Genomic DNA, 24801 nt, shown 5'->3' with positions numbered 1-24801 from the left:
AAAAACAATGTAGCAAGCATAGATAAGTTCTATAAAGAAAAAAGATACAATTGAAATAAACGGTGTTTTATCATCAGTAACAGTATTTAGGTACAGTAATTAAAAATTATTAAATAAAATCCCATTATTATTAATGTTACAAATGATACAATTGCATATTCCTAAATGCTTTTAAAATTATTATACAGTCAAGAGCTTTAAAAATGCAGATAAATGATAAATTATAAAATAGACATAACATTGCATGTCCTGTGATGTGACTATTGCGAATTATCAGATTGTGATATCGATGCTGGAACTACATATTGTGCATCTCTTCTGTTTACTCTCCCTCAAGAGATTTTAAACTTGTTTGAGTTCATTGCATCTGCTGAACACAAGATATTTTGATAACTGAACCTGTAACCATTGACATCCATAGTAGGAGGAACAAATACTGTGAAAGTCAATGGTTGCAGGTTTCCAGCTTTCTTTAAACTATTATCTTTTGTGTTCAACAGATTCAACTCAAACAGGTTTGCATCAAGTAAAGAGTGAATAAATGATGACAGAATGTTCATCTTTAAGTGAACTATCCCTTAAATTGGATATTTAGACTAGGTCTAGATAGAACTAAGAGCAGGGCTTAATCTTCTTCCAGATGTGCCCACGTCAAAGACTGTGCCGCTCCTCTGGTCCCCAGAGACAGAACGCACCCACTCTGGATCGCAGACAGCCCACTCCGGGCTCAAGAAACCAGCCTTCAACCTGTCAGTCTTTGGCACTTCCTCATCAGTAAGTAGTTCATTCATTCATTTTCTTTCAGCTTAATTTATTTTGCTGTGGTGACCCCTGATGAACCGCAAATGTCCTTCCAGCTGCAACCCAGTACTGGGAAACATCATACACACTCATGCACACACACTATGGCCAATTTAGTTTATTCAATTCACCTATAGCGCATGTGTTTGGACTGTGGGGGAAACCAGAGCACCTGGAGGAAACCCACGCCAACATGCAAACTCCACACAGAAATGCCAACTGACCCAGCCGTGACTCAAACCATCGATCTTCATCAATGACCATGCACGCGTTTCCAACATTAATGAAAATGCAACACAAAGTCCTTGGTGAGCAATCTGAGACGCATTTCTATCAACACAATCACATGTGCATGTCAATAAATACTGGTGTAAATGGGTGTAAAGTAGGGCTGTGCGTTTTATTTGAATCACAATCGCAATTTGAAACGTTGCGATTAGCTAATCGCAAGAGGCTGCGATATGACACATATATGTATTATTTCATTTTCCCCGCCCAGAGTTAATCCGTGTCTGCAGTCTGTGTGACCATTTCACCAGCCAATTGAGTGAGTACACTTTTGTTCTGCCCAATCAGAATTGCGCGGACACCTGGGATAATGGTGGCTGCTGCTTCAGAAGCATTAATATAATTTTTTTTTTTTTTTTTTAATTAGAATATGCAAAAAGGTACATAAATTGGGATCATACAAATACAAAAAACATCAACAAAAAACCATAACAAAACAACAATAAAAAAAAAAAACAAAAAAACAAAACAAAAAAAAAAAAAACAATATAGTCAGGTACTGTTAGGGTGTGTGTGTGTGTGTGTGTGTGTGTGTGTGTGTGTGTGTGTGTGTGTGTGTGTGTGTGTGTGTGTGTGTGTGTGTGTGTGTGTGTGTGTGTGTGTGTGTCCATGTAAAGGTAACTTGGTGGAAGGTCAGATTACATACATTAGGAACAATGTTAGCCAATAAATGAATCTAGTCTCGCAGATATAAGTAAAACAGATACAAAAGAAACCAGTCAGAGTTAGGGAGTAACAACTATGCTTAGTAATGTATAATAGAAATAATGACAGTAAAAAGAAAGAAAGGACAACAGTAATAATAAATGACAATGATAATAAATCACAAGTACCACCCTAACTACTACTACTGCAGAAAGTTACTTATATTACTATATAATTATTAACTACTATTGCTGCTACTACAATCACAACCACAACTATTACTACTATAATGTCTACTACTGCTGATACTACCACAACAATGACTACCACTACTGATACTACAGCGTCTGCTACAACTAATAGAACGTCTACTACTACTACTACTACTACTACTACTACTACCGCAATCACTGCTACTACAACATCTACATCAACGACATCTACTACTGGTACTACTACATCAACAACGATTACTACTGCTACAACGACACTTTTACTACTTCTGCTACCACTATACCAACGACACCAACTACTACAGGAACTATTAATAGAAAAATTAATATCAAAGAAAAACAGGTAATCTGTCATTTGAAAATATTTTGGTTTCAAAGTCACAGACACCAAACAAAAACATGTCATTTTTAAGAGCTGTCGCAGAATTGTTGTCACGGCGAACAGATTATTTTCCTAAAACTTGACTACAGAATTAAATCGTTAATCAAATTGGATTTCCTGTAAGAAGTGATTTTACCCCAAATCACACAGCTCTAGTCTAAAGAGTAGTTCTCAAACTCAATTCCTCGAGGGCTGCAGCTCTGCATAGTTTAGTTCCAACCAGCTCCAACTCACACCTGCTTTATAGTCTCTTGTAGTCTTGAACATCTTGATTAGTCAGATCAGCTGTGTTTGATTAGGGTTGGAGCGAAACTGTGCAGAGTTGCGGCTCTCCAGGAATTGAGTTTGAGACCTATGCTTTAGACCAAACTCTGTCCTGGAGGGTCGGTGTCCTCCTGAGTTTATCTCCAACTTGCTTCAACACACCTGCCAGGAAGTTTATAGTATATCTAATAAGAGCTTGAGTAGCTCGTTCAGGTGTTTTTGATTAGGGTTGGAGCTGAACTCTCCAGGACACTGGCCTTCCAAGACCTTAGACCCATTTATACCAGTATTTAATCACATGCACATAAGGAAGTTTTAATCTCTTTTAGTTCTCACCATTTTGAGATGTCACAAGATGCATTTTAATGTGTGCCTTATGAAAACGGTACTGCATCTCCAGTCTCAACTGATTACTTGTGAATGAATCACCAAAAGTGCTGGTTAATGCCATGTGCAAACAAGGCTGAGTGACACTTCACCCAAGAATGGTTGTCAGGGCTCAACAGTAAGGACTGCTCGGTGGCCCAGGGCCAATGTGAGAGACACTTGGGACAGTAGACCGGACCATTACTGGCCCGATTGGGACAGTGTTGCCCTGTCAACATTGAATTTGTCTGTGACTATTTATCAATTGCGTGCATTTTAAGTTTGTGCTTTTAAGTCTTTAAACACTACCTTCTCTGTGACGTCATAACCACCATATTGCTTTCCGGTTCCTCTTATCTGTACTGAGCATTCTATTTTTTTCCATAACCTGGTACCAACCAGCAAAGCGAAGAAAATGCAACATGGCAGTAGCATCAAATTCTAAGGCTAAAAGAAAATATCTGTTTCTAACGTTTTGAAAGCAGACATTTACGTGTGAACTATGCAACAAAAAAATGAAGTGATGTTTTGCACAGTTTGCCGTTAGTTTGACAATTCAGCCACCCGTTGTTAAATAATTTCAAACCGCAATAAAATACCTCCACATGTTCCATACTGCTCTTTTTGTTTGCATAACATTTTTATTTACATTTTTTTTTAAGTATTGAAATTCTAGATTCACAGACTTAATTTTGACACATTATTAAAATATATGGCTAAAAAATAGCTATTAACTTCCCTTTCTTTTTTGGTGGGGCCATTGAACATTTTGGCAGGGCAAGTAAAAATCTGAACCACTGGCCCGATCGGACGAGTAGAAAAAATCCTTAGCGTTAAACCCTGGTTGTGTATACTCAAAACAATGACTGATCTTTTACATAATTTTTCTTTTGATTTTCCTTGTAATCTTCTTGGGTTTGTATGTCATCATGAGATTAATGTATCATATTCTTTTACAGTCTGTATTGAACAGTTCAGTGCTGAACTCCAGTCAGTTGGGGGATTCGCCATTTTACCCTGGGAAGACCACATATGGAGGAGCTTCTGCGATGAGAACCGCTCGATCACGCCCAGCTACTCCTTATCAGGTCTGAACATGTCTCAATGTTAAACTGAAGTGGATTGTTAGGGTTTTACATGCTTGCTTCATTCATTTTTGGCTGACCCGGGGTGTTGGTCTGTCACTTTACAGCCTCCTGTTAGGAGACAGATCAAGGCAAAGCCAACCGGAGCTCAGCCCTGTGGAGTGACCAGTGCCACAGCGAGACGCATCCTGCAGTCCCTGGAGCGCATGTCCAGTCCTCTTGCTGTGAGTTTACAGTCTTTGCTCTGCTCCCCAAAAAATTAAGTGTTCGTATTGGGTAGGGCTGCTCGATTATGGAAAAAATCATAATCACGATTATTTTGGTCATAATTGTAATCACGATTGTTCAAAACGATTATCAGTTAAAGTCAAAATTATTCGCCCTTCTTTGAATTTATTTTTAAATATAAATATTTCCCAAATGATGTTTAACAGAGGATTTTTTTTTACAGTATTTCCTATATTTTTTTCTTCTGGATAAAGGCTTATTTGTTTTATTTCAGCTAGAATAAAAGCAGGTTTAAATATTTTGAAACCTATTTTAATAGCTCGATATTATTAGCCCCCTCAGGCAATATATATGTTTGATTGTCTGCAAAAGAAACTACTGTTATACAGTGACTTGCCTAATTACCCTAGTTAAGCCTTTAAATGTCAAGCTGAATACTAGTATCTTGAAAAATATCTAGTAAATTATTGTATGTTGTCATCATGGCAAAGATAAAATTAATAAGTTATTAGAAATGAGTTATTAAATCTGTTATGTTTAAACTGTGCTTTAAGCATCTTCACGGTATTTGTGATTTTATTATTGATTAATAATAAAAACAGTCGGCAGCAGCAGGGATACCGCACGCTGTCACTTTAAGAATAGTGCAGCTCTGATATGGTTTCTCTTTCATGTGCCTTTTGATTCTGTACTTGTTAGTTTATTACACAAATGAGGGTTAATATTAATAATCACTAAACACCGCGCTCTGACACAAATGTGCATGTATTTGACCATTAAAGCGCGCTCATTAAGATGGTGTTAGATGTGTGTGTGCTTACCTGTCTGAGGTTAAGCACGGCGCGCGCACACAACAGCACGTGTTCTTTCACGCTTTTAAAAATATGAATCATGTGCATCCCATGCTGCAAAAGTTACATTACAGCACATGCTTTGTCATTTTTTTTGTGGAACTGAGCTTTGCAGAGCAACACGTGTACAACTGGAAAGGGGGCGGTATGTGATGGAATAAACGTTTATCTCGATTAATGGTTTTTCATAATCGGATTATCGATTAATTGCACAGCCCTAATACTAGGCATTAGTATAAGATTCTGAGGGTTTAACAGTGTTGTGATTACTGCTCTAAAATATCTTCTTTTTAATTGTCGGGTTAAAAAATCTGCTGCCTTTTTTCCCATTTAACACAACATTTTATATTAAGAAACATTTAAAATATTTTGGAACTGTAAGCATGTCAGGCTAAATAATCAAAATAAATCATTGACTTCTGCTGTGTTCATTAGATTTAAAAAAACACAGATTTCTATCAACTTAAAAAGGCATCTTTGGAGATCTTTTCCTTGGATGTAAAGTAAAGCCACTGCACCCCAGCATGCTGTAGAGCTGAATGATGTTGATCTCTAAGTGATTTTGTTTTTCAAATGTTTCCTGAATCTTTTTTTTTATTTTATTATTATTATAATTTTTTTTTATCCGTGTTAACTTGAAACCAGTTATTGTTCCATGCCTAGTTACTATTTAGACTGTCCACCTGTTTCTGTGGTTTGCCGTTGTAAAAATGGTTTGAGGGCACAGAAGTGGTATACAAATTTACAAAAAGGCTTTTCTAGACACTGTTTACATTGTAAAGATTCTGTTTGATCATGCATATAACCAAACTACACAAATTCAGTTGCCTAAACATGAATGATGAGCCTAAAATTAAATCATGTTCCTGCAGATGAAGGAACATTTTCCACCCTTTCTAAAAATGATAGACGGTTGAAGTTGGGTTCCCATGTTGTTAGTAATTTTGGATAACTAAGGCCCAATCCCAATTCTCCCCCTTAGCCCTTACCCCTCGTTTTGCGCGTGCCCGTGAAGGGTTTGTAGTGTCCCCAATCTCTTTAGCTTGAAGACGTAGGGCTAAGGGCAAGGGGTATACAACCCTTCAAACTAAGAGGACCACACTTGAAACCAAGGGGTAAGAAAAAATTCCCAGAATACCCCTTCAACAGCTGCACCCAGAAGTAAGGAGATCCACAAATTAGTATTTTTTGTCATTATTACGAATTTTTACAACAAGCAAACACGTTTTAATATATTCATAACCGCGTTTTGTGTTTTACCGTCATGCTTTAAAAAAACTGCTAAAATAAAAAACGCTAAATTTCGCGATCTATTCGCGATTTATAATCCCTAATCATAACTCCTGTATAACAGTCCTGCAACTTTGACACTCGATGACACTGGAATACCCTGTCAGAAAAGTCTAGTGGCTGTCAATGAGCTTTTTACAATGTCTGCTATAATGTTAATGCGGTTTTTGTGTGTTTACATTGAGTATGGCCACTGTGTTAAATGCACAGTATTACCATCTTATTGCCACATTATGATAACATACTATATGCCTTCAGTGATTTCCTAAAGATAAATACCAAAAAATAACACGACTGGAATCACTACAGCAGTCGCCATCGTCTGATCTCACATGAAGCAAGAAATCGCGAGGACATATGATGACGTGTGCAGGTGTTGTAGTGCTGTCCCAATTCTAAGGGGTACATTTTGAAGCCCTTCCCCTTAACCCTCGGTTGTAAGGGCCAAAGGGAAGGGGTAGGGGTACAAACGAGAATTGGGATTGGGCCTAAATCTTAATTACTGTGCACTGCTGAATGAATGAGTGTCACATCCTGCTTTTCAATTCAGCATTTATTCAACATGGTCCCATTTAGATTTGGGATAATCAACAAGATTGTTTCACTAAAAATGTTTTTGGTATCTTTTCAGGATGCAAAGAGAATTCCGTCTACAGTTTCATCACCTCTGTCAGCTGTAAGTACTCTGTTGTACTGTGTAAATTGTCTCAGTTTTGATTTGCAGTACAGTAAGACATTTCTTTTTATTTTTTCAGTCATTAAATCACACAGACCTTGACATCTCAAATTACCAGGCAAAGAGGAAAAGGGTAAGTTCTTGTACTTTATATACACTTAATAATACATAAATGCACTTCATTGAACGTACACTGACATCACCTTTTTTTTGGGAAGGATAATCTATAACTGCAGGTAAACTGTTTATATGTCAAGGACGTAATTCTTCTGTATAAATACAGATTTCTATATTTTCAGAGCTTAATGGGGATGACCTTTTAATTTGCATAAATCTGAAGTATTTTTTTTATGTGGGTTTGGGAGATGGGGATCATAGTGAGGGTCATCTTTATCAAAGGAGATGACCTGATGTTTTGTGCCTTCATTGTTCATCATTGTGCAGACAGAGAAGCAGTAACTGCTTCATTCCGGTCATCATTCAGGGATGTAATTGTAGACCTACCTAGGCTACTGTGTATATAATATAATGATATTGTGTAAACCTGTAATGTGCGCGTGTGATGAAGCCACTGACGATATGCAAACTTATGAATAAGAAATAAATAAATAAAAACATTTCTGTTCATAAATGTAAGAAAGAAAATAATAAAAATATATATTTTAAGGTTGTCTTCACATTCCCTCCAATATTTGTAGCGGTCTATGAGTTTCTAGTATTCATTCATTCATTCATTAAACCATGTGAACTCACAGAGAATAAAGGCTCTTGCTTTCGCTCTCCTTTATTTCGGACACTGAGAATCAGCTTCTCTCCCATAGTGCACGACAAGACTGAAAATACTGTGCGACTGCCACAAGGGGGCGTATTCCGACAGTAGTCTCCAAATGTCATGTGCAATGGAAAGGCGGCTTTAAAATGGCATTTTAGAACGGAAATGATCCACATCCACTTCGTGTTTTACCTGGCATTTCTGAAAAGCCCTCCGTCCACCGTCTGCTGAAAACGCACATCACGTGACCACACACACACACACAGACACAAGTGGTGCTCACTGCAGAGCCACACACACACAGCCACGCTCTTCTCTCACAGAGCTCCAGAGACTGAGAGCAGTGCATGTCTTTATGAAGGTTGTACTGCTGGATCGCGTCTCACTATAGTTAATAAATGTGATATTCAGACATCCCAAGTCTCCCGGAAGTTCTGTGAGTCTCTGCATTTGCGGGATTCATTATGCCCACAAACGAGTGATAATTTCCCGGAAATCCCGCGTCTCCCTCCCGGTCCTCAAATAAGTCACTTACCTTTCTCACCCCCGCATCCCTCCTCGCTCTTCAGACACGTCGCGCACTCCATCAACCCTTTTGATTGTAATGCAATAATGTGACCCTTTTGTAAAGCTGCTTTGAAACACTAACTATTGTGAAAAGCTCCATACTAATAAACTTGAATTGAATAAAATAACTCTGAGTTTCAGATAATCACAGTAGAATGGTGTAGTCTGGATATGCAAAAAAACAAAACATACTTTTTAAGCTTAGCATACATTTTCAGCTGTGCATTAGTGCATATGGTGAAACTGACAGCATTCGATTTGCTATTGCTGCTCGTCTTTAACTGTTAACAACTGTAGCAGCTGGCTGCTAATCCCAAACAATGTGCCCATTCACCCAGCACCAGAAACCTAAAGCCTATGATGACCATTTGTGGCGGATGTCCGTAGTTTAAAATGTCCAGTGCTCTCTGGGTTGTTTTGCTGTTTAAGTGAGCAGACTTGACGCAACCTGCTGGATGGGTTCATTTATTGTAGCAAATTTGTTGGCATTGTGATCTTGGAAATCTGCATGTAAAACCCTTGCCTGCATCACTACACATCAATAAAGCTTTTGTTTTTTGTAATATTCAGCAGATGGAAAGTTTTTTTTTGCTCAAAGCTGTATTTGTAATTTTGTTCTATCAACACACAGCTGGAGCCGTCAGTTCCTCCTGTGCAGAAGCTGGTGGTCCCTGCAGCTGCTGCAGTGTCTGGTAACCGCTCAATATCCTTTAGACCATCACTCACCCCAGGTGGAGTGAGCAGAGGAGTGGAAAAAACCAGCAGAGAGACTGTGAGTGCGCTTTCTAGCACAGTGTGTCATACATTACAATTCATAATGTGTGTTTGGATGTGGGGATCTGAGTTCTGTTGAGCAGATTCCTAAACGCTGCTGATTGGCCATGATGTTTACCAGGGTTTACACAGGACATTAAAAGCGTTGAAAGTCATTAAGTTATTTTTGCTAAAAATCAAGGCCAATAAATGGCTTTTAAAAGCATTCAATTTCATCATGATGGGCATTCAATTTAAGTTTTAGAATAAAATTGTATTGGCAGCATATTTTGATTTATAGCCTCAATAAAAACATGTTTTAAGTGCATTTTCAGAGTGATTAACAACACAGCCGGTGTTGGAATTGGTTCCAACCTCTGAAAATTTGTATGACATGGGCTATCATGCTTGATTCCTTCAAGGATGGGATTGTACCACATTATAACAGATTTTCCTGTTTTTGTAAGTCTGTGGGATGCATATATATAATATATAATGTTATGTAATATATTATATAATATTGTGTAGTCCTATAATATGTGTGTATCAGGGAGCTGCTGTCAATATGCAAGGTAATGACATCACTTTAAATGTGCATTAATGCATTTTCTTTACGTGCACTACTAGGTTTTGAATCCCATGACCATACATACTCCATGTATATAAATAGAGCTGCGAGACTGGATGCACAATGTATAAAATGACATATATGTCTTTACTCTCTATATTTAATCAGTCTTACTGTCGAGCATACATTAGCTGTGTTTATAACTGTGTGTGAATTTCAGTAGTAATTAGTACTGACGTTGGAACTTTTAACAATCCTATTTGAATCCTCCCCTTTTAATTGGTTATAATATTCTTTCTTCTGTATTTCTTTAAGCCGGTAAGACAATCCCCTCCGATTTCAGAACCCGCCCAGGCTCCCCCTCCAAGGTAAGAGTAAACGGTTTGTTTTTATTATTATTAGAATTATTTACTCTTTGCCATAGTACCTGGGATTGTGTGAAGAAATGCTCAACATGTCAATTTCTTTGTTCACAGCACAAGTACTTTGTCGTACCCCTTGTCCAGCACCCCGGCTGCTAACAGTGCTGCTCTAGGAGGTGGCAAAATGAAGAGAGAAAGGGCCATCAGACCTTCATCCAAACGGCCTGATGATGAGGTCAGAGATATTCTGTTGCTTGTATACTAGAGTTGTTGCAAGAAATTGTTTCTGTTATTTGTTTATTTTCAAAAATGCATTGCTGTTGTTCTTTTTAATTGATTCTCAGCTTTGTTTTTAACAGCAGATGGCACCATATGCTTTACAAACAGATGTACTCTGCTTCCATCCGATTTCAAATACCTGTTTGGCCTAGAACTTTTATTAGTAAAGTTAGGGAAGGTATAGGCGACTACAAGTGTTCATAGTAAGCTGTTTACATTAATCGCAAGGCAAAAAAGCCAACTTGAATGACTCATTCAAAAGCACACGCTTAAGCCTAGAACTCCATCTGCAATTATAAATCAGCCTAGAGCGCCGACTGCTGTTTAAAAAGTAGCCTAGAGTGCCGTCTGCTTTTTAAAAGCTAGCCTAGAGTGCCATCTGTTGTTATGAACTAGTCTAGAGCGCCATCTGCAGTTTAAAATCAAGCCTAGAGCATCGTCAGCTGTTAAAAAGGTAACTAGAGTGCCAATGCTTTTTAAAAGCTACCATAGAGCGCCATCTGCAGTTATAAAACTAGCCTTGAGCACTGTTTGCTGTATAAAATCAAGCCTAGAGCATCGTCAGCTGTTATAAAAAGGTAGACTAGAGCACAGATGCTGTAATAAAATAGCCTAGAGCGCCATCTGCTGTTTAAAATCAAGCCTAGAGCGTCGTCAGCTGTTATATATGCAGTCTTAAACCAGCCTAGAGCGCCATCTGCTGTTTAAAATCAAGCCTAGAGCGTCGTCAGCTGTTATATATGCAGTCGTAAACCAGCCTAGAGCGCCGTCTGCTGTCATAAACCAGCCTAGAGCACCGTCTGCTGTCATAAACCAGCCTAGAGTGCCGTCTGCTGTTATAACCCAAGTTCAGTATTGCATTGCTTTTTGAATCTCAGTCAATTTTCTCCAAATGTTTTGTGACCGCTCTTGCTTATACACTTTTGATCAGAACTTGTTTTGAATCAGTCCACCAGAATGCTTAAATGCTCATACGCGTTTCTTCTTCCAGGTTGCTGAGGAACCAGATCTGCCGCCAGCTTCTCTTCCCAGCAATTTCACTTTGCCAACATTTACTTTCTCCACTCCTCCTCCGACCTCCTCGCTCAAATCCAGCACAGCACCACTTATAACCGTCTCGGAGGAGCCAGCAGCGAATAAGGTATTGCTTTTCTTTGAGCCACCAGAATCAAACTAAGAAGCTTATTACCGTTATGGTGGATGAATAATAGGTGCTAGGATCACTTTTGTTATTTGTTTAATCAGCAGCCGGCTGCACCATCCACACCACCATCTGCCCCCTTCACGTTCTCTTCACCTATCGTCAAGGCAACAGCTGCCAGCCCTCCATCTTTCTCTCCATCGGTAAGTCTACTTGCTTATATTATACTTCATAGGCTTCATATAATATGAGCGTTAAATAATGATGATTCTTCCCTGTAGTCTGGATTCACCTTCAGTGCACCTACTATGAAAATGGGTCCCTCTTTCTCCAATGGGAAAATTGTTCCATCAGTAGCACCAGGTAAAAGCTTGTTTTGCACTGCAATACGGATGTTATTTTTATAAGTACAGTTATGGTGTTAATATTTCTTTCCTGAATGTTTCAGTCAAATCAGTGGTCATTGAAGAAAAGGAGTTTGAAGGACCATTCAAACCTGCAAAGGTCTTAAAACAGGGCAGTGTGTTGGACATACTTAAGGGTCCTGGTATGATTTGTTTTTCCTCATTTATTTATTTCTCTCTATGAAACTTTAGTTGAATGCTGTTTATTTATTTGCCTGCTTTCTCTTTCAGGATTTGCATCCCCCTCTCAGAATTCGACTGATAAACCTTTACAGTCCACATCAACAACAACATCATCTCCATTTTCTGGTTTTGGTGACAAGTTTAGGCCACCGGCAGGATCATGGAACTGTGGAACTTGCATGTTGCAAAACAAGCCCTCGGACAAAAAGTGTGTGGCTTGTCTCGCACCACAGCCCAACACAGACTCTTCTAAATCGGACAGTAAACCCGCAGAAGCTCCTGCAAGCATCAGTTCCCTCTTTGCTCCTCCGGCTGGTAGCTGGGAATGTGACACATGTCTGGTCAGTAACAAACCGGACGCAGTTAAATGTGTAGCTTGTGACACAGCCAAACCTGGAACTGGAGTAAAATCCAGCCTGACTCTACTGGCTGCCTCTGAGTCTTCATCCTCTACAACCACCACAGCAACCACCACTGCTGCTGCTTTGACTTCAACTGGACTGTTAGGATTGGGGGACAAATTTAAGAAGCCAGAAGGGGCTTGGGATTGTGATGTGTGCATGGTTCAAAATAAGGCTCAGGATCTGAAATGCGTAGCCTGTCTGACCGCTAAACCAGGTAAAGTTTCAATTTTACAGTTTTATATTCCATCCCTATTTCTGCCTGATATTTCAATACAACATTTGTTTGTATAGCACATTTAAGACAATTACAATCGACCAAAGCGCTTCACAGAGTATAAAAATGAAGATGATTCTCTGAAGTAAAAAATCATTGCACATCAAGGCAGAAAATTGTTAAATGACAATAAGAGAGAAGTTTTAAAAGTAGAGTTTAATATAGATAAAACAGAGGCCGTTCTGATGTGCACTGGAAGACTATTCCACAACTTAAAGGGATAGTTCACCTAAAAATTAACACTTTTCATGATTTAATTTCCCTCTATTTATTCCAAAGCTGTTTGAGTTTCTTCTGTTGAATGAAAAAGGAAAATATATATATGTTTTAAATGTTGGAACCTGGTAGCCATTGACTTCCATAGTATTTGTTTTTGCTACACTGCATATCAATTGTTACTAGGGGTGTAACGGATCACAGTTGATCCGTGATTTGTACAGATCACAACCCACGGTTCGGAACAAATGTGACCTGTGGATTAATACTTTTTTAACTTGTGGATTAATCCTAAATTTGTAACGATTGCAGAGAGATCATCTCTCGAGTCATTCTAATCACATGTATGAAAGCATTTAGGCTTTCCTGTAAAATATAATGAAGATGGAGGAGGTTGTGGTGGGTTTCTTAGGTTATTAAAGGTGTTTTCCTTCACTACTCGTTTAGCCTGCATTAATGCATTCAGTGTAAGCTGCACGATTAATCATTAAAAGATTGGGATCTCAACACAAATATTACATAAACATAAATTATACAAGATGGTAAATAGCATTTGTTTATTAATGCTTCGAATCGCTGCATTCATTTCTGAAAACGCAAAAATCAAGAAAGAGATCGAGTCTTTAGTCTTTTGAGTTAGTTATGAAGTCACAAAGTCAAATAACACAGAAGAACTGTTTTTGTTTTCATTTTAATGTGGTTTTGTTGATCTGAACACATGCAGTCATCTAAAATAGCTTACCTTTTTCACCAGGTATTGATGTTCATCGTTTGTGACTAGTTAGGTTTAAATTTAGTCAGTTTCCTCTTATTTTGTCACACCCTACATTTACTAAATGCTCTGTGCAATGCTGTATTGTTGAATGGCCCAACCGATGCACCGTTTATGAAGGAAAAATCAAACAAGAAAATCTATTGATTTATAAAATTTGTTTGCACAGACTGCAATGGTCACTAAGTGTGCATATTATTTTTTTTGCATGCAATAATGATCCCATTTGGTGTAGTCAGTCTTCTTTGAACTGTTTAAATCACATTGAACCACATGAGTGTTTATACGGTCTTTAAAAGTGGTCAAGGGTGGGCAAGAAACATTTTTGAATCCATTTACACCAATTTAGAAGGGCTGTGCATTTAATCAAAATACCTTTTGTCTTCCAACAATTGTGAGAAAACAATTGAGATAAAATGATTATTGTATCATCTCAATTTGTTCTTCGGCAAAGCCCAATATATAAACTTAATGATTATTCACATAAACCATAGTTTTTGAAATGCTATCAATATTAAGAGTCGGAAGCATTAAGTATAAACTACATGTCTTAAAGTATATCAGATCCATATGGGTTTTTCCTGCTGACTGTCTATCATTATTAAATTAACAAAGACAATATCACTCATTATTCAGAACATTTAGAGCTTTAATAAGTAACAAATCTACATTGAGCATACGCCTTCAGCGTAAGAATTAAAGTTTGATTCATCCTTCTTAAAAATATTCTACATATTTCTTCCTAATAAACATACATGTTTGCTTCCCAAATGTCTCACTGCTCTTGTTGTGTTTCAGGAGCTGCAGCTGCACCGCTCTCGACTCCGGCATCTGCACCTGTAAGCTCTGCTGCGCCTTTGTTAGGATTCGGAGACAAGTTTAAGAAACCTGAGGGGAGCTGGGAGTGTGACGTGTGCTGTGTTCAGAATAAAGCAGACGACCAGCAGTGTGTGGCCTGCCAGTCAGCAAAACCAGGAGCTAAAATAGAGTCCAAAGGTAAAGTGCCTTGCAGTCATATTTCAGCAGCTGCATGTTGTTTTGAAGCAGGAGAATAGCTAGTGTTCTTGCTTTGTTTTTCAGGTTTTAGTTCATCTTTTGGCGTTCAGTCCAACAGCACAGACTCAAATACATCTGGTTTTAAGTTTGGTACCGGCTCTACAGACTCCTCTTCCTCCTCTGCTGGACTAAAGTTTGGAGGTACTTTCTCAGATTCATCCACCACAGGAGGAATTAAATTTGGGTTTGGATTGTCGTCCACGAGTTCAGAGGGCTTCAAATTTGGAGGCTCGTCCTCAGATGCAGGTGGTGCTAAACTTTCTAGCACCTTATCAGAATCCACAGCCACAAAAGAGAGTTCAACAAAGAGCTTCGCGTTCGGTGGATCTGCGGATGACACGCTTGAAAAAAAGAGTAAAACTCAGGAGTCTAATACAGGATTTAAATTTGGTGGCGGGAGTGGGATGGCTTCTGGCTCGGAAAACTCTTCGTTTTTATTTGGAGCTAAACCCAGTGAGAAGGGAAGCTCAAATCCATCTTTTAGTTTCCCTGTGCCTCAGTCCAAGGTTGAAAAAGATGCTCCATCAGAGACACCACCAGTTTCAAACACCACCACCACCACCACAGCAGCGAACGCGCTCCCTGTATTTGGCAAATCTTTAGTCGCAGAATCTTCTGCCCCAAAGTTTGGGGAACCGGCAACAAAAGAGCAAACGCTGGTGACGTCTACTTTTACCTTTGGAAAGCCAGAAGAGAAAAAGGACACCTCTGCACCCTCCAGTACATTCTTATTTGGTTCTTCTAAGGAAGCTGAGAAACCAACACCAAACCTAGGCTTCGCTTTTAGTGAGCCAGACCCTCCAAAGGATTTCCCCAAGCCTGCGCTTACATTTGGGAAACCTGCCGAGTCGACAGAACCCCCAAAGCCATCATTTGGTTTTGGACAGAGTTTGACAGGTGAGTGAAACTCTCTATAGCAGGGGTCACCAATCTCGTTCCTGGAGGCCCGGTGCCCTGCAGGGTTTTGCTCCAACTTGCCTCGACACACCTGCCTTGGTGTTTTAAGTATACCTAAGACCTTGATTAGCTTGTTTAGGTGTGCTTGATTAGGGTTGGATCTAAAATCTGCAGGACATTAGACCTCCAGGAACAAGTTTGTTGATCCCTGCTCTATAGTGTTTTGTAATCTCCTGAAATGAGGGTGTCCACAGTTGTGCACTTGGTGGGAGTGTTAAACTCCAACATACTTGTCACTTCACAAAACATCAGACATTGAGGAAGACTAGGTTTTGATGTTATGCCACTTGCTGTTGGATAGAAGCTTGGTCGAAGTTTGTAGAAGGTACAAGTTGATAGCATAGGCATCCTATTAACTCAAGGACTCAACAGATATATGTGTGCGCATACTTGGGGTTGTTCCAGTTCAGTCTTAACACCTGGATTAAGAGAATCGTGTGACGCAATTTCATCTTCTTTTGTCTTTTTGAGTGTTAAAAGTTTTTTGTGCATTTATAAGATCTGTAAAACATTAAAAATCCTAATTAAAGTTAAAACTCCTCCATCTACCTAGAACACCTCATGCAAACACAACAAGGATTGACCTCAATGTACATGCAAAGAAAGCTGTTTCTTCTGTGAAAGGTGTTCTGCTTAATCTGATCAATAAGCTCGATCATCAACATATTCAGAATGAAATTTATCTGGTATTACTATGGAAATAAAGGGCATAATATTTCCCAGTTCCTCCAGGACTTTACAAGTCCAATAGTTCTTGAGATTTTAAGTATAATTATTATAAAACAAGATGTATATTTTCACAGCGAGATGCAATAATTGATACAAATGATGCCACAAGTTTTAAGTAAGGCCATTTTAGGCTGCATATGTTTTTTAGTTCCTTTACACACTTGAGGCATTCAGCCAATTACAGAACACTTAATGGAAGGCTGACGAATCAGAACACTGCACACGTTTCAGAATGATGAGCTTTGTAACATTGTTTCAGAAAGGCAGAGCAGAGATGAGAAATGGTAATGTACAGTATGTGGGGAATTTATTTATTTGTTTACATTATATGCATTGCATTACACCAAATACACAAAATAATGTTCATTTAGCAACATCATATGACTCCTTTAAAGGGATAGTTCTCCCAAAAAATGATTTATTCATCTTTCAATTGTTCATAACCCATTTAATTTTCGTTCAGTTGAACAATATATTTTGAAAATGTGGCATCCATTGACATTGTCATTGTTTTCTACTATTTAAGTCAACGGGTGGCAGCAACTATTATTTTAAAAAATATATAAGCTGCGTCCCAAATGCGCTATTCTACGCCATTTTGTAGTATAAATAGTGTAAGTAGTGTGTTCACACTGAAAACTCTAAAAATAATGAGCGCTTTAATAACCTGGATGATGCACTCATTCAGCCGCTAAAATGAAGTGTGTAATGATGGACACTTCACGGACTCAACGACCGCAGGTTTACCAACGTAGCAGAAGGGACGGAGCTATCAGGCACACATGTTGGATAACTTTATTTATTTTGGATGGTGAAAGCAAAATTCTCCTACAAAAGTGATTATAGCGCCTCCCGATGGTGAATGGGGTTATACTCACGGCAGGTATTATTTGATAATTCGGTCGTTTATTTCACTGATTTGGCAACCGTCAAACGTCATCAGGAAAACGGTTTGAATTTCCGCTTAGTAAAAAAACATAAGTGTGCCATTTGGGACGACACAACATACATGTACTATCCTGTTGAGTGTGTAAGTGCATAAGTACATAGTGTATAGTGTGCCATTTGGAAAGCAGCTATAGTTTTGTGTTCAACACAAGAAAAACTTACAATGATGCAGCATTCTTAATTTTTAGGTAAACTATCCCTTTAAGTATGTTAAGTGCTTTTGAAATGTGCATTTTTTAAAAATTTGATGGTTCATGTAATCAAGGACTAAGACACGTCACTCTGGTCAATATGGTGAATGAAGCCCGCTCTCTAGTACAGGAGCCAATCATTGATCAATATATAGTGATTAAAGCCAAGTAGGTATCGCTGCAGCCAGGAGACCTGCATGTGGGAGGGATTACACCGCAAGTAGGTTGGTTGACCTCCAAGTGGGAGTGACTCAAACCGCAAGGAGGTTGGGTTTATCAGGTTACTGTGAGGTTGGGTTTAGGGTTGGGTTTAGGTGTAGACGTTAATAAAACACAACAGGTTACTGTGAGGTTGGGGTTAGGGTTAGGTGTACAAATTCATAAAGCACAATATTGAACTCTAAATACGACTAAATAAGGTTTGCCCAGCCCACTTGGAGCTCCAAGACCCACCCACTTGGAGCTGGCTCCGGCCTCCGTTTATACCCTTCTCAATAAAGCCGGCCTTCTAGTACAGGAGCCAATCATTGATCACTATATGGTGAACAAAGGCCGCCTTTTAGTACAGGAGCCAATCATCGATCACTATAGACTGATACTACTCTGGGGGAAGGGCTCAGATTAGATGTGAGTTTCTGGAGATTTTGTGTAATTTGGACGTTTAGAAATTAAACTAAAAAGACTGTTGTTGTTTAATATTATTGGCAATTCCTAATATGAAATTCAATCATAAGCTTGGCAAGCAGTTTTGGAGAATTTGATGTTTCCCCATTCAGACAGAGTGCCCGAGCATACTTGCCTGAGAGTTGTTCCAAAGATGGCCGCCAAGTGAAATAACTTGCCTTAAAGCAGGGGTGTCCAAACTCGGTCCTGGAGGGCCGGTTTCCTGGAGAGTTTATCTCCAACTTGCTTCAACACACCTGCCAGGAAGTTTCTAGTATATCTAGTGAGAGCTTAATTAGCTGGTTCAGGTGTGTTTGATTAGAGTTAGACACTCTCATGGGCTGCGTCCGAAACCGCCTACTACTCAGTAGGTACTGCATTTGAATTTAAACGTACTACTCGGCCGTTAATAAAGTACGCTCTATACAGTATGAATGTGAAAAGTATGAATGGAATTCGCACGTACTACATCCGCCATTTTGACAGTCACGTGACGTACCTGCATAATTTGCGTCGCTTTACTCCTATTCATAAATTCGCTCGCGGGGCATCATGGGATAGCGCAGCATGCATGAAATGCACACTCCAGAATCTCGTCGGAAGTAGTAAGTCATCCGGGTACTTCTCACATACTGTTTTTCGAATTCTGTGAATCCGGACATACTACTCAGCTCATATACTGATTTTAGAGAACTATATAGTATGGAAGTATGCGGTTTCAGACGCAGCCATGGACATCAGCCCACCAGGACCAAGTTTGGACACCCCTGCATTTAAGGGACTTTAACTTAATCTCGACTGAAATAAACAGAGGGTGGGATAGTAGCTCCTCCTCCTTTTTTAAAAACAGCCAATAGCATTTTGATTTCATCACAGCTCTCAGTAAGAGTCATTGAATGGAAAACATGAGAAGCGTGTTGAAGGGGGCGGAGCATGTCAGATTCTAGAGCGCATTTAATCGGTCATTATTTGATAAGAAACTGAATTATGACATGACTTTAGGTGGAAGTGACAAACTGCAAGCTTTGGATGTTTATATCAGTTTTAGACTTTCTAAACGCAAATTTTGTTTTGGAACACACCAGCTAATAGATATACTTACAACTGACAGACTGAAGCATCTAAAATTTATTTTAATTTCATGAAACCCTTATGGTTGTAGCTGAAATGTCCTCATTGGTTGTTCTTCAGTTATTCTCCGCTGTAGATAAAGACTGTAGTTATTGTACCATGTTTGTGTAGCACCACAGTTTGACTCTCCATCTATGTGCTTTCCAGAAACTTCTGCTCCAAAGCCCTCTTTTGGCTTCATGGCCAACTCCACCTCCAGCACCCCAGCCTCCTCCAGCTCCACCCCCAGCCTTTTCGGCACTCCCACCACCTCTTCCCTGGCTCCCACGCCTGCTCCCACTAGCACCTTTGTGTTTGGCCAGAATTCCTCCTCTGAACTAAATGTGGGAAAGACTTTCGTGTTCGGACAGCAGCAGCAGGACAGTCAGCCGGCTCCTCCTGCGGCCCCTTCTGCTGCCCCAGCACAGCCTTTCCAGTTTGGCTCGGGCTCAAACTCATCCACCCCTTCTTTCACATTTGGTGCTGCTGCGTCCTCCACCCCTGCCTCTGCTGGTTAGTTTACCACCAAATATCCTGTTGTTGTCTTGTGTGCTTCTTACCAAAGCTGGGTAGTAGCATATATTATGTGTAATCTGGATTTCTTCCAAAAATCAAGTACTTCTAATCAGGATGCGAATTAAAGGGGGATTTGGGGGGGGTCTGACTCCCTTAATTAATGATTAACCCCACCCTGAAGGACATCAAACCAAGATGTTTGGGGGTCTGCCCTTTAATAGTTAAGAAATGGCTTGCTCTGATCTGGATCTTAAATAATATTAATAATTAAAATATAGATAGATAACTTCAATATACATTTGACCACCCCTATAACAGTGAATGCATGTTTACACAAGAAATATTAATTCATTGGTTTGAAGCCGGCAAATCTAGAGCACCATCAGACAGCTTAAGTGTTCCCAAAACAGGTTTCTTTTAAGGCATTTGTAGGTGTCTGTAAATCTTGATGCATAGTTTGTATTTAATTATACACATGGAAGTTAAACCGTAAAATAAATATGTGCAGTCTTTCATGGTCATCCGTTAATCGGTGCAGGAAAGCAAACCTGTCAACATTTACTTTATACCACAAATGTCATTGAGAACCACTCACTATCCCTCAAATAAATTACATGTAATTGAATTAAATATATAAATTTGGTTTACTGAGGCACGTTACAGAACATAACCGAAAAACCTGACCTCTCCGATCGTCACTGTATAATTCGCACCCTGCTTCTAATTAGAGTTAAGTACTTTTTAAGATACTCCTATTTCGACTGGTTACTTTTTTTATAGATTACAACTTTTACTGTCATAACCCTGATTAAATATAGGTTTAGGGTAGATGGTAGATTTAAAAAAATCTAATTACATTTATTAAACTATTACAACTACCATATTTTATGCATAATCTATAAAATATAAAAAGTAATTGTAGCATAAAATAACAACAACATGCTAATAATAAGCCATCAGTCTTTCTTTTTCTTTTCATTGGATTGTGATCCCCAGGGTGATTACTTTAAAGTCACATGCAGCAGATTGATTTTATAGTACCAGGTTAAACTTTCTGAAACCTTTACGACACTTGCATACATTAAATACATTAAAAATAAAGGCCATGACTGAATATGGAAGACTGTCTTAGTGAGGTTTTCCAAAATTTAATGATGAATAGACTTGGGCCTATAGTGTGTGTGTGTGTGTGTGTGTGTGTGTGTGTGTGTGTGTGTGTGTGTGTGTGTGTGTGTGTGTGTGTGTGTGTGTGCGTGCGCGCGCGCGCGTGCGTGCGTGCGTGCGTGCGTGCGTGCGTGCGTGCGTGCGTGCGTGCGTGCGTGCGTGCGTGCGTGCGTGCGTGCGTGCGTGCGTGCGTGCGTGCGTGCGTGCGTGTGTGTGTGTGCGTGTGCGTGCTGTTCCATGAAATGTTTTATACGGTTGAAGTCAGAATTATTAGACCGCTTGTTTATTTTTCCCCCCCAATTTCTGTTTAGCGGAGAGAAGATTTCTTCAACACATTTCTAATCATAATAGTTTTAATAACTCATTTCTAATAACTGATTTATTTTATCTTTGCCATGATGACAGTAAATAATGTTTGACTAGATATTCTTCCAGGCACTTCTATACAGCTTAAAGTGACATTTAAAGGCTTAACTTGGTTAATAAGGTTAACTACGCAGGTTAGGTTAAGTTATGCAAGTTATTGTAGACTATTGGGAAAAAATTAGCTTAAAGGGGCTAATAATTTTGTCCTTAAAATGGTGTTTAAAACATTTAAAACTGCTTTTATTCTAGCCAAAATAAAACAAACAATACTTTTTCCAGAAATAAAAATATCGGACATCCTGTGAAAATGTACTTGCTCTGTTAAACATCATTTGGGAAATATTTAAAAAAGAAGAAAAAAATTCAAAGGGGGGCTAATAATTCTGACTTCAACTGTATATGTTTATAACCACCACAGAGGATATTGGGGGTCGCAGGCTGAAAGGTTTAGGAACCCCTGCTTTAAGTAAATGTTTAAAATCATAAGATGTAAATTTGATGTATTTAATGTTACTATCAGAAAACATTAATAGCAAGGTATATTTATTAGTATATAGAATTGAATATCTGTTATTACACTTTTTATAAAATCAGCTTTTACAATTCTTGTTGCTAATATTTTTTTTATTGTCATCCGTCAAAATAGTATAACATTATCCTACTTCAACATGCACTATCAAATAAATGTTAGCACAAGGTAATCTAAATGTAATTTAATAGTTGACCGATTACATCACCATAAATGTGATCCAGGAGATTGTATTACATGCTTCACATTTTATGTAATTTGTAATCCGATATGGATTACACTTCAAAAGTAAACCACCCAGCCCTGCTTACCTTTTGCATATGGTCTTCTACAAAAGTGTCGATCCTTAAACTGGTTTAGATTATGTATTTATGGCTGTTGAATGTTTATTTGTATACATGTATATATTTTTATTACAGAAAAGTGATGAGATTCATAAAATGTTTGCCATGAAATAGCCAGAAAAAGAAGCTGATATGGCAGTAAATTCTAAAAACTCTCTCTACAAATGTGTCTCGTCAATTTTCTCTCACAGCTCCAGCTCCGTCTGCAAACCCGTCCCCATTTGTCTTCAGTTCTGCTGCTCCTTCATCTGGCTTTGGCTCCGGACAGACTCCAATTTTCGGGCAAAGTGCGTCTCAACCCAGTGCTCCTGCGTTCGGATCAGCAGCACCTTCGTTTTCGGCCTCTGCCACCCCGGCTTCTACATTCGGAGCCAAACCCAGTTCTGCCCCTGTTTTCGGTCAGCAAGCCAATGCTGCGCCGACGTTTGGGTCAACTGCTGCCTCCACAGGACAAGGTCAGAGAGAGTTTTGTTAAAAATAAGCAGTGTAGGGTATAACTAATTGTATTGATAAACTTCCGGTGAACGGTTAATGTGACTATTTTCGATTTCATACAATTCCTTTTACAGCATCGATGTTGTAATGTAATTAAAATACAATATGTTAAATGGACTTCAGCATTCATTTAGTAGTTCAATCGTGAAATGAGATGAAACGCAAGTGCTGTCAGTATCAGCAGGCGAGTGTAGAAACTCCATTGAAAATTCAGTGGTAAAATTTATTTACATATTTTAAAGACATGGCATGGCAATGGATTATAATGCAGTGCTTCTTGTACAGTCTGAGACCCACTTTATATTGTATATCAATTAGGCAGTGAAGAACACTGATTTTTAAAGAAAACAGACCTTAAACGCTGCGATTTTTGTAAATGCATCCAGAAATCTTTCATATTCCCAATAGACCAGGGGTGTCCAAACTCGGTCCTGGAGGGCCGGTGTCTTGCAGATTTTAGCTCCAACTTGCCTCAACACACCAGCAAGATGTTTCTAGAAAGCCTAGTAAGAGCTTGATTAGCTAGCCCAGGTGTGTCTGATTGGGATTGGAACTAAACTTTGCTGGACACCGGCCCTCCAGGACCGAGTTTGGACATGCCTGCCATATACTATTTTGAGGTATGTAAACAAAAACAATGGTCCCAACATATTTCTTGTTTTACATTTTTAATTATTATAGATTTCAAGAATCCAAAAAAAGGCTCATATTAATTTTTATTTATTCATATTTTTTTGACATGGACATAACAATTACACTGGACAACCAAATGCATCTAAGTGTTTTAGCAAACTTGCTAATTCTCAACACCTCAGGAGGCTTAAAATTGACTTAAAATATAATAAAAACATACATAACATTACAATTCTTTACATAAATTACTGCAGGCCAAAAGCAAAGGCGACATGATCCTACCAACTAACAGTAGACTATTTGTGCAAACACTGCTGTTTTGTTTTTAACCACTTTTTAAGAGCACTACAAAAAATGTTTGGATTACTTTCAGATTTTAAGCTAACCGGTAAATCATTCCACAGTTTGGCTTCTTTTACAGAGAAGACAGCTTAACCAAACGAGGTCCTACACTTTGGCACTAGACAGTCACCATTAGTAGTTGCCAGTGTAACTCTGTGGGAGATTTGATGCCGATTGGTTAGCTCAGAAAACAGGATTGGAACATGATTATTACTAGATAACTAAATTGAATAAAACTTTCAAAACTAAAAAGGTTATGTTTACATAACATCACAATGATGCCAAATAAATTTATGATAGTTGTTTTAACATTTAGTTATGATTGAATTGCCTCTTGTTACAGTAACAAGCAGGAAATGTTCATGGGCCAGTGATATGACCACGTTGAAATGGTCCATTGCTATAGAGCTGCACAATATATCCTTTCAGCATTGATGCTACAATGTGTGTATCAGCAGTAATCTCATTGCATCATGGTCAATGTGAAATCAGGATTGCAGAGCACGTAAAATTATGGAGATACTGGAAAGTTGAACCATAGAGTTAACTATAAAAGTGTGTTTTTAAAGCCTAAGGAGAGCTTAAACCAATCAGGCACAAGACATATTTAATTTTTATCATCCAAAATTAAAGTTTTTGATGTGATATATGTGTATGTGTGTGTTAATATAGATATTTATTCTGTATATCTGATACAAACACGTACATGGAAACAACATAGATATTAAAATGTATGTGTAATTTGTATTGTATATATTTTATATCTAAACAAACCTTTTCTCCAATATATGCATGCAAGTGTGTGTATATAAAAATAAATATAATAATAATATAATAAATAATCACAGTATACGCACACACACCTCAATTGTCAAACTTATTTTGGATGCGGTTAATGTTTTCCCTGCACAAGTTTTTATCTTTAACAAGTTTATTGTATTTAATTATTTATAC

The 24801-nt window shown here is 38.5% G+C and overlaps 1 protein-coding gene across 32 annotated transcripts in view; it reads left to right on the top strand.

Annotated features, from left to right (window-relative positions):
* Window positions 1-24801, top strand: part of nup153 (nucleoporin 153) — a 39711-nt gene that overhangs the window by 11049 nt on the left and 3861 nt on the right. For 2 of the 32 annotated variants that reach the window (NM_001326384.1, XM_009294458.5), the window contains exons 4-20: window positions 641-774; window positions 3939-4067; window positions 4172-4288; window positions 7065-7109; window positions 7189-7242; window positions 9080-9220; window positions 10085-10137; window positions 10246-10366; window positions 11402-11551; window positions 11656-11754; window positions 11833-11914; window positions 12000-12098; window positions 12187-12756; window positions 14603-14800; window positions 14885-15757; window positions 19627-19971; window positions 22569-22832. In NM_001326384.1, coding sequence (NP_001313313.1) covers window positions 641-774; window positions 3939-4067; window positions 4172-4288; window positions 7065-7109; window positions 7189-7242; window positions 9080-9220; window positions 10085-10137; window positions 10246-10366; window positions 11402-11551; window positions 11656-11754; window positions 11833-11914; window positions 12000-12098; window positions 12187-12756; window positions 14603-14800; window positions 14885-15757; window positions 19627-19971; window positions 22569-22832 — 3474 coding nt within the window. Of the gene's footprint in view, window positions 1-640; window positions 775-3938; window positions 4068-4171; window positions 4289-7064; window positions 7110-7188; window positions 7243-9079; window positions 9221-10084; window positions 10138-10245; window positions 10367-11401; window positions 11552-11655; window positions 11755-11832; window positions 11915-11999; window positions 12099-12186; window positions 12757-14602; window positions 14801-14884; window positions 15758-19626; window positions 19972-22568; window positions 23288-23309; window positions 23388-23461; window positions 24595-24801 lie in introns of those variants that run through there. The other 30 variants (XM_073931052.1, XM_073931051.1, XM_073931050.1 and 27 more) reach the window with 18 other exon arrangements.

Source organism: Danio rerio, chromosome 19 (genome assembly GCF_049306965.1).
Source record: "Danio rerio strain Tuebingen ecotype United States chromosome 19, GRCz12tu, whole genome shotgun sequence".
NCBI lineage: Eukaryota > Metazoa > Chordata > Actinopteri > Cypriniformes > Danionidae > Danio > Danio rerio.
Note: the sequence above shows the minus strand (reverse complement) of the source record. Positions and strands in the feature narration are given on the sequence as shown.